Consider the following 10,413-nt stretch of genomic DNA (forward strand, 5'->3'; position numbering starts at 1 on the left):
GCGGGCCGCAATTTCCGCGCGCCGAAACCCTCCGATGAACTGGTGAAGGAAATCTGCCCCTTTATGAGCAAGGGCGAAAAGAAAGCGGCGGAACCGTCGCCAGCGAATATGCTACTGCAGGGCGGTGGTCACCTGTTTTGCCCGCCGAGTCCCGAGGAACTCTTGGAAGCTATGATCGAGGAAAAGAATAAGAGACAAGCTGCAGATAGGGAGAAAGGAAAGGCTTCGAATGGATATGTTGATCCGGACGATCTCATGAAAGCTATAATGGAGAAACAAAAAGCTGAATTTGCCGCAAAAAGTCCCGAGACGACGGACGAGTTACAGCGGTGCCCGTTTCAGCGCGACGCTCCACCTTGTCCCCCTTTGGAATGCCCTTACGGAGACGCGCCTCGGCTAGAAATGGGTGTAGCGGAACCTCAACTCGAGGCCATCATGGCAGAGATACTGGCGCAGACGATGCAAGAACCACGTGGCGACGAAAATGAGGAGAACGCGTGTCCGTTTCATCGCGTTGTCTCGGAGAATGCGCGACGCGCGAAGGAGCCCGAAGATGTCACAATCAGTGGAATTCCATACTCGCCGCTTGGCAAGAGAGTGAAGATGTTTATCAAGTGTTTCATCTTAAGTATGGTGACTATGATCCTCTGTGTCTGTGTCACCGCCTTGGCTATCATCTCTGGTGCGATCGCCCCGGCAAGGAATCCTTTCGGACGGACATCTGCCGAGGACCGGATTGCCCTACAGTACAGAAGACAACCAATGCTTTTCTTTCAACACCTCGCATATGATTCGTTCCCTTACCAATAATGATACCCGCCGATAGGTCAACAAAATAAATAATGTGAACTAAAACATGGTGCTCGATCATCGAAATAAAATGATATGCCTAGCTTTTAGCCGCAAATTGAGTTGCTCATTTTCCTGTGCCGGACTCGCAGGCAAAGATCAGATAGATCCTACCACAGAGCTAGTGTCTGATCAGAAACAACACAAACATCAAGAAATAGGCTCTCAGAATTAGGGACAACTATCAAGGAGTGTCACAATTTTATTGCAAAATGAATTTTTCTTTACAGACATTTTACAAATAGTCCAAACACAGCTCTGCATGTATCCCCCATACTGCGATATGCCGGTATAGTAAATTCTATTAACTTTCGGATGGCTCATTTCAATTCATTATCATATGTGACCCATCACAGCAAAACCAGGCGCATGTCGCACAGAAGATGAGCCTAAATGACACCAGGAGATAATGGAAGAAATTGATGTGCTCATATTTCACAATAGGCAGACAATAGAGAAATGAACAAACAGTCCGTCTCAACCTGCCAAGCTCAGAGCGACATGCGCCTGCTTTTGCTGTGACGGGTCACATATTTCATAACAAGTCGTAGAAAGAGCCCAACCCAGTCCTCACTCACTCTATACATGTACACTTCAAGATGGTTCATTTAACATTTTTCACAACAAGTCGTAGAAATAGTCCAATCCTTGTCCAATCTCCCATATTGATATACCTGTTCCCAAAGTTCTCGCTAACTCTATTCGTTTTCGGATGGAATGTAAAGTAGGATAGTAGACCACGTGTTCACCAAGACCTGACCTGAAAGAGAACACCAAGAATCAGTATGGTCCATCGGTAAATTCGATGTCCACGTCGTTTTGGGCTCTGGAGAGTAAACTACTGGTAATGTAGACTTAATCGTCACTTTGTTTCTCCTACTGGTCGAGTTCAAGAATGAGCGCTTTGTAGCTGCTCCTTGAAACCCCAGATTGACTTCTGTGGAGACCGGGATGATGATAGCTTGAGAATACCCAGCTATTGAGTAATTCGAGTGCTATATAAGCGCCGACTATTATTATTATTATTATAGTGTTTCTTTACCATTATGTTTATTGCTCTGGGGTTTCAAACAAAAGAGTATCAGCACGACTATCGTCGAACAATTCCATTTTTGGTCAATTTTGATAGCTTGAAATGCGAATAGCCTCACTTGTATCTGAATAAATGCTCCTCCACTTCGGGATCCCACGTTATTTTTGGTTTGTGTTTTTCTAATATTTCAATATATCTGAAAAGGAAAAGAGGAAGGAAAAGTGAAGGCAAGTCATCAAAGATGGCAATTAACCCAAACAGGCTTGACTTTATGATGGTGTGGGCCGAGGCGAGGGACAGAACACTAAATCCCCCTTTTCAGGCATTGTCCAGGAGCTTGCCAGGGCAACAAGTCCAGGTCAATCAGCAAGACTGACCAAGTATGGCAGGCAGAGCATTAGTCAGTCCGAGTGCCAATACACCCACAGGGTGAAAAAAACAAATTTACCGAGCATTAGTGATGGTGTATCAATAAAAAATATTCTGCTGAAGGATCGTGGAAATTAAGTCCAAATCTACTCACTGGTTTCCTACAATCGGTCCACCAGCACCTGTTATGAAATCATTGCCGTAGAAATTTAAACCTAGCAGGATCTTTTTTCTATTTGGAGATTTAGGATCTGGTTCTAGATGTTCCACGCAAGCACGGACCCACATGGTCGGACTATTTGGACCAGGCCTGAAAATTCAAAACGAAAACTCATGTTCATATACTGATACAGGTACATTAAAGGGAACTGGAACCGCCGAGCGATTTATTCAACTTTTCGACTTTCACCGCTCGAGAAAGTCAAACTTCCAACTTCATATTCGAGTTCAGATTTGTAACTCCGCCCCCAGTGCCCGAGCATGCGCAGTTCAATTTGTTATTATTGAGAATCATGTGAGAATCAGGTGAGTCATGCGATCTTTCATTCATGAGTTTTCATAGTAAATTCCATAGTAGTGACGTCACTCAATAATTGACAGCTAGGCGTCATGTTTCATTCATGCCTCGTTCTGATCACCCGATACGCGGGAAATGAAAACGAGGTCATACGAACTGGCTTGGCGGTTTCAGTTCCCTTTAACAAAGAACAGTACTTTTGGCCATATGAGGGATAAAATACAATATACATGACATCTAGTCCTGATCTGATGACTACTTACTTCATGGGGTTGGAGAAGTCATATGTCATCAGGCTGAATCCATCCACGAATGGTGCTAGTTTGGCAAAGTCATCCGGGCTCACGGAAGAATCACTGAAAAAGAAAACGAGCCGAATTTACAAAGGGTGTTTAGCTTAAAACAGCGTTTAATGTCTGAATAGACAGAGTCAGGGCCTTGCAGGGTTTCTTCATGAAAACCGCATTAGGCCCTGAAACTGATTATGTAGAATTTACACGCGTCTAACTCTTAAACACCCTTCGTAAATTCGGCCCTACATGTTTTATGAGAAACTTATGATGCCCATTACCAGAGTGACAGTAGCTTGTAAAACCATTGTATGATGTCGCAAAAAACACCTCGTCATCAAAGATTTTAAATAGCCGTCAACATGAACTTTCTACCCCCATGGTCAGGCACTCAACACCTCTTCGACATTTCATTGGTGTCGGCCCCTTGATCAGGTGGATACAGACTTCACCATGACCGTAGCATAAGGCAGATGGAATCAGCATTAAAGTCACACAACCAAGATTGTTCATATAGCAACATGCTGGACAAACAGCCTAACAAATTGATGGCAACTTCACCCGCAACTGGACTTACCCTTTCCCAGAAGGAGGCGGCAGGACAACAATGAATGTTTTTTTGTTCGCATGAAAAGTCTCTCCCATGTGTGCAAGGAAGTGCAGCAGGTCACTGAAAAGCAGAGATGAAATCACCTTAAAATGTCATATTCAGTTGAACCTCTCTAATCTGTGAGCATTCAACACACAATTGGAACTGAAATTCGCTCAGAACCTACCAGGGCTTCATACATTTGTAAGTTCTGACTAAACTATATTACTATAGTATTGGAAAACACTGCAGCTCCAATCTACTGAGATGCAGATGAGCAATCTTTTTATCACTCATTACAGTAATTGTTGCAAGTTGCAGTGGTAAATACTGCTTGCCTATGGGTCACTTGGCAACCTGTTTTCCTCATCTACATGACAGTAGATCTTTTAGGTCGGCAGTTGCAGACGTCAAACTTGCCGACAAAGACTGCAGCTGAAAACTTTTTAGAAGACGACAGTTTCTTACTTTCTCCTGTAACCTCCAAGCTGTGACCAAATCTCCAAAACAATGCCAGAAAATTTATAGGACTGAAACGGAAAGAAAGTTCATGAAAAACTGCTTTCGCTTGCAGATGATCAGCTCTAATAGTGATGACAGTATGTGTTTTGCGTCTGGCATAGTTTGATAACATTTGAAGAACAATTTTTTAAATAAAACTCATCAATCAGCTTACTTTGATGAACTTGAGTATAGCACTAATGCAGTCCTCCATTGAGTCTTCACCAGAAAACAGTTCGTTATAATCAGCACCTGACCAGCCGTCGAACAGGACCCGCGGCACTGGAAAAAGAAATGATATACCTAAAACCACAGATTTCGTTTCAAAGGATGGCCCACACAAGGTAGAGAACTGACCACACCTCTTGAAATGATCACTCATTGGGAATTTTTAAAACTTTCTTTGGAAGGCTCTCGATCTTCCCTTTATGGTGGTTTTCAAAGAAAGAGTCACATTACCGGTACTGATTCTTTATGGAGGTGGGGCACAGTCATGAGACTTTAGTAGTTTTTAGTTGTCTGTTAGCAGTGCCATCGACTGACAACGAATCTAAGATTGATAACAAACCCAACTCAACACTCCACCGTGAAATGATGCAAAACCACCACAGACAAAATGATCATATCTTACCTATTTCAACATCCCTGTCTCTCTTCACCTCATCGACCCAACCCTGATCAATATCATGTCCTCCTGACATCACATAGGCACCCGAGGGTTTGCGTTTTACTTGTAGCCATACCGGGGAGATGTGATTGAATTTGGCACCGAAGATTTTGGCAATGTTGTATCCATGGCTGTTCCACTGAAAATTGTTGAAATATTATCAAAATACCTGACAGTGAAATGAGATAATGGTGTTTTAAAAGAAAGTTTTTAATTTGGATGAAAGGCAACAAAGGCAGAGCATTTACTGGTAATGTGAGATATCTGTAGGGGCACTTTGAAGTTGCCTGGAAGGAAAGGAAAATCGTACCCAAAGTGGTGTCAAGCCCAAATCAGCTTACTATTTTATTGAACTACTTGAATGAATAATCGAGCATTATTCATTTTTCAGGTCTGCACCACGACACTCTTTCATTCCATCTAACTGCTGATGTTAGTAGTGCTGACTATACTGTACTTGGTGATACATATGATTCACATGACTTTGTGTTTGACCAGTTGTTTTTGTGATTAACCAGTTCATTCTGTGATTAACCAGTTCATTCTGTGATTAACCAGTTCATTCTGAGATTAACCAGTTCTTTTTGTGAATAACCAGTTCACTTGACTTTGAGAGGTTAACCAGTTCACTTGACTTTGTGATCAGAATATACCAACTCAGGTTTTGAAGTAGAACACATGTGATATCATGACTTAAACAATAATAACATACTGGAGTGATGTAAGCCAAAGTAGGTCCTTCAAAGTGCTTGATGTCTTTTTTCACATCCGAGTAAGATTTGTATTCCTTGAGAATCTCGCGGCTTTTTATTGCTTCGTTCACCAGACCTCTCTCCGTGACCGTCTCCTTCGACAACTTGACGGGCTGAAAAGTAAAATATGTGAAATCAATTCATCCTTAAAGGGAACTGGAAACGCCGAGCGATTTATTCAACTTTGACTTTCACCGCCCGAGAAAGTCAAACTTCCAACTTCCTATTCGAGTTCAGATTTGTAGCTCCGCCCCCAGTGCCCGAGCATGCGCAGTTCAATTTGTTATTATTGAGAATCATGTGAGAATCACGTGAGTCATGCGATCTTTCATTCATGAGTTTTCGTAGTAAATTCCATAGTAGTGACGTCACTCAATGATTGACAGCTAGGCGCCATGTTTCATTCATGCCTCGTTCTGATCACCCGATACGCGGGAAATGAAAACGAGGTCATACGAACTGGTTTGGCGGTTCCAGTTCCCTTTAAGTTCAACAGCAATTCCACGGTCCATTCTGACTCACTTATTAATGGAATGATTCTGGTTTGGAATTACCTTCGAGCTCGGTAAAAATAGCATCCAGGCCTACACCTTTGGTACTTATTTCTTTCTACTGACTTCTGGATTGAATGGTGATAAGCTGGCAAAATTACACACTCATAAAACTCAGTCATGGAACGACGTCATCGATAAAACCCAATAGCATTCCGCGAATTTACTATTTATAGCTCACAAGGTCATTTGCATAAGATATTGATGACGTTTTTGTCATGTGACAGTCGGACATCGACACTTATTTCTACGCATTTGAACTTATTTCAAATTCAATTATCTTTGACCCTGCATTGTTTTTAGCATGAATGATGCAATAGAGTCAGAGAGAGAAATATTCAGAACAATTATGTAGTATTTTGAACACTCGAACATGTGCCAGATTGAATCTAACTGCCCTTGTTAGAAAGCCTGAATCCATTACGAAACCGCATGTTTGTCCGACATTGCCTGTATTTCAGCGTTGGGGAAATAGAGGGCAGCAGCTGCAGTGACCTCATCATCGCGGAATGCTATTCCCAGGCTACACAGGAGCGTAATATCTTTGATATATTCTATTCTTCTGAGCCACTGATTACTCGGAACTTTATTCACCTGTTCAGAGGCCTTCTTCTTCTGTTTCTTCATCAGGCTTGATTGAATCATACATGAAAGTAGCACCGCAATGATAATTGAGGACGTCAATATTAATTGTGTCATCTCAGCACTAACATCAGCAGTTGGATTTGGAACGAAAGAGTGTCGTGGTGCAGACCTGAAAAATTAATAATGCTCGATTATTCAATCAAGTAGTTCAATAAAATAGTATGCTGATTTGGGCTTGACACCACTTTGGGTACGATTTTCCTTTCCTTCCAGGCAATTTCAAAGTGCCCCTACAGATATCTTTATGGAACACCCTGTAGTAGGTGCAGAACAATTTTGCAATTTTCACCAACAAAACTGCTGCAGCAATCTTTGTGCAAATTTAAAACATAAATCTAAGAACTCAGTGCGATTCTTGCAATTATTCTTGTTGTCTGTACCTTTCAAGACTGTTTTTTTGTAACTCGGTTCGTTTAAAAATTAGTTTTTATTGGCAAAGTTTTTCGACAAAATGAAAAACGCATCAGCGAGGTCATACTAATTCCCGACCTACCCCGACTTTTCCCGACCTTTACCGACCTTGACCGACTTGCGGAAAATGCTGCCAAAATATAGTGTTTTTATCATCAGAATATTTATATTTGTATAGTTACATATATATACAGCACGTCTGTTAATTTCAAGACTTTTGAAAGATGATAAGTTGAGCAAATCAACACCAATATACATTATCAAATAGTAACATATCGCCTTCTTTTCGGCGAAACCAAGACTGAATTATTCACATTGTGTTCAACTGCGTTCATTTCGCAGTCAATTTATTAGTCACCAATGTATGCCTTAGAGGGGCGGAATGGCACTGTTTAGACAAGAAGTCTTTCCAACAGCCTCAAAGAATATTGGATAGAACGGCACTGTACTGGGTCCCAGTAATAAATATTGCCATAAAGACATATGATATTGTTCTGGGACTTATGTAAGATTAGTTCTCTCCGCCAAACCCAAGACTGAATGATTAAAATCTTGTGTTTATAGGCTAACAAATGCAAACACTTCCAAGTGAACCCCCTACAAGAGAAGAGTGGCTCTTCTTCTCTCCGACTTTGACACCCTTCTGCGAACATATCAATAGATCAGCCAGCGGTCCTTGGTGTCGCCGCGTGGGTTACGTCCAGTGAAATTGTTTGCAAAGGTCAGGGAACCACGATCTGACATCCATAACCAGCGTATCCCCTTTTCATGCCAGTTACAGTCGGGTGCTACACCACAGTCGGGATAGTGGCCGCCAAATGAATGGTTGTTGAATTTAAAACTGTTAACTGTTTACGTCAATTTACATAAAATTAGACAAACCTTCATGAATTCAGTGGAGATTTCCACATCACAGGATAGAAAAGCAATAATGGTATCTCGCAGATTTACCATTGATCACTTCCATCTTCACCATCATGACTTGGACGTGCGCCTTTAGTTTCTTTGAGCAAATATTATTTGATTAGGGATGGCAATTAAAATTGCCGTTGAACATGTACATGAAGTGCAGTGATGTACATAATTCAACATGTCTGCAGTGGCTTGAAATTTCAAACTGCGCAGTTCATTCCCGCCTTGATTGTACTGACTATTTCCACAATAAAAACCCTTTGAAACCAAACCATACCTTTATCAGGAATAGTTACTGTGCCTTACCTTCTGCTGCAGTCGTTTTGATCTGTTTCGGAAAATTTGAAGGCATTTTTACGTTTGAAAACGGAGAAAGTGTTCCCGCGATGTTCTCCGCAGCTCACACACCAACCGACTGGCGTTCAAATCAACCGCGACCGATCATGACCAAAGACAATACATTTGAAGGCGGAGCATCCGGGCACCTCTTGAACCAGGCCGGCTAGTAGTTATCTGCTCAAGCGAGACCTTTGTTCTGTCAATGATCAATATGACAGGCATTGTCAAAATGTGGGATTTGCTTTCGCATACATACTTGTGAGTGTATACATAGGCCCCTATATGCTGAGCCGGCATTAAGCAGGTTCCGTAAGCCAAAAGACGATGTAAATGCATTTTATCGACGATTTTTTTTTAATCATTTCTACAAACAACCAAGTATAAAATATGGTTCAGTGTCGTGTAAATCAATTAGCAGAGGACTTGATGACTGGTCAGACATTCGTACTTTGTAGTTCGTCGTTCGAAGGGCGCTCAGTTTCGAAACCTGCAATCATTCGAAACAGAATACAATTGCCAACTTTGACAGCATGATATCAAATTTGATTCGGTCGGGTCACTTAATGGGTTGTCCATTAAACACTCCTGTCTCCTGGGTAAGACGAACTAAAAATGAGTGATCCAATCTTGCCAGGCTTGTTATAAAAGCTTCAGCCGTCATTGGATTGCCCCACCTGGATGAATTGACCGTGTGGGTATGTGATATATTGTATGGGGTTTTAGATACTGCCTTAACCAGCAACAGGTTGTGAGAGACAGGGGCCGACGTCATGAAAGACATGGGCCCAATTCATACAAGACGGAAGACTGTTTCGCCCCTCACACCCATTCTGAACCATCAGAGTTAATCGGTACGTTGGTGTAACGGAGTCCGGGTCCGCAAGTCGGTAAAGGTCGGGGTAGGTCGGGAATTAGTATAACCGCGTTTTTCTGCCCTTCGTCGCAGAGAAGAGTTCAGATAAATGGCAGCCTCCATGAAAAACATGACTTGGCTTTTTTGATCATTTTTGCCCAATTATCGTTGTTTCTAAGCCGTAACACTTCTAGAACCTGATGGATAAAGGTCGACGAATCGTGAGAGCAAGATAAAAAAGGGTAATTATTGTGTTTGCCTTGTGAAACGAATTTTACGCGCGTTCGAAAAATGTACACAAAATGCATGTGACAATGACATGCACTGCCACTGACTGTGACTGTGATACGGGCTACACTATACATTAGCATTTCTGTGTGTCAGACAGTCTGTTCAGCATGTTCACTTTCAGACCACGGCAAGGCAGGGTGGCGGCCGACTACTACCAAACTCAGATCCTTCATCACATCCTTTGGATTTAACAAATAATTGCTGGACAATTTTTTGGATAGAATCTACTCTGTCAGTGTCAGTGTCAATCTAGTTAGTACTACTTAGAAGATACTACCGCACTGTACCTATATTCTGCATTCAGGGTTTCCTGAAGCATGTGGGGTAGGCCTAGTTCCCATGGATTGTCAAAAGTGTCAAATTCTGCGAATCAGAAATTTGCTTTCGGCGAATAACCTCCTCACGCACTGTCAGTGTAAATTATCTTGATCCCTGTATACCAAGCAGTATGTATAATTATAAAGACCAGGCCCAATCCAAATACATGTACTTAGTATACCAACTATATAATCCATTACCAAGTTTAATCCATACTTGGTATGAGAAGCAATGATGAAAGACAGATGGATGCCTTTTTCTCCGTTTCCCTCATGAAACGTCACTGGTCTCAGGCTGTCTATTGTACATGTATATTGAAAAATGTTAAGTAGAAGTCTGTTTTACTGGTATAATATACAGTGGAACCCCGGTAACACAACCACCCAAGGGACTAAGCCGAAGTGGTCGTGTTACCGGGGTGGTCGCGTTAGTGAATTTAGGAATCATAAGTAGGTTTTCCCGCCAAAACATCGTCCTGCTGTGTGTACATTTACATGCATTAATGACTACGCCACCGGGTGATTCG

At 42.0% G+C, this 10,413-nt stretch overlaps 1 protein-coding gene across 1 annotated transcript; it reads right to left on the reverse strand.

The window, feature by feature from the left end:
• Positions 1 to 1,012: 1,012 nt before the first annotated feature.
• LOC135502991 (chitinase domain-containing protein 1-like) lies at positions 1,013 to 8,507 on the reverse strand. Its single transcript, XM_064796235.1, has 11 exons — positions 8,393 to 8,507; positions 6,713 to 6,872; positions 5,528 to 5,680; positions 4,780 to 4,954; positions 4,324 to 4,430; positions 4,116 to 4,177; positions 3,636 to 3,728; positions 3,032 to 3,124; positions 2,406 to 2,561; positions 2,001 to 2,078; positions 1,013 to 1,609 (listed from the first exon to the last, which is right to left on the reverse strand). The coding sequence occupies exons 2-11, from the start codon at positions 6,815 to 6,817 to the stop codon at positions 1,468 to 1,470; spliced, it is 1,164 nt and encodes a 387-aa protein (XP_064652305.1). The 5' UTR covers positions 6,818 to 6,872; positions 8,393 to 8,507; the 3' UTR covers positions 1,013 to 1,467.
• Between the last annotated feature and the right edge of the window lie 1,906 nt (positions 8,508 to 10,413).

Source organism: Lineus longissimus, chromosome 19 (assembly GCF_910592395.1).
Source record: "Lineus longissimus chromosome 19, tnLinLong1.2, whole genome shotgun sequence".
In the NCBI taxonomy this organism is placed as follows: domain Eukaryota; kingdom Metazoa; phylum Nemertea; class Pilidiophora; order Heteronemertea; family Lineidae; genus Lineus; species Lineus longissimus.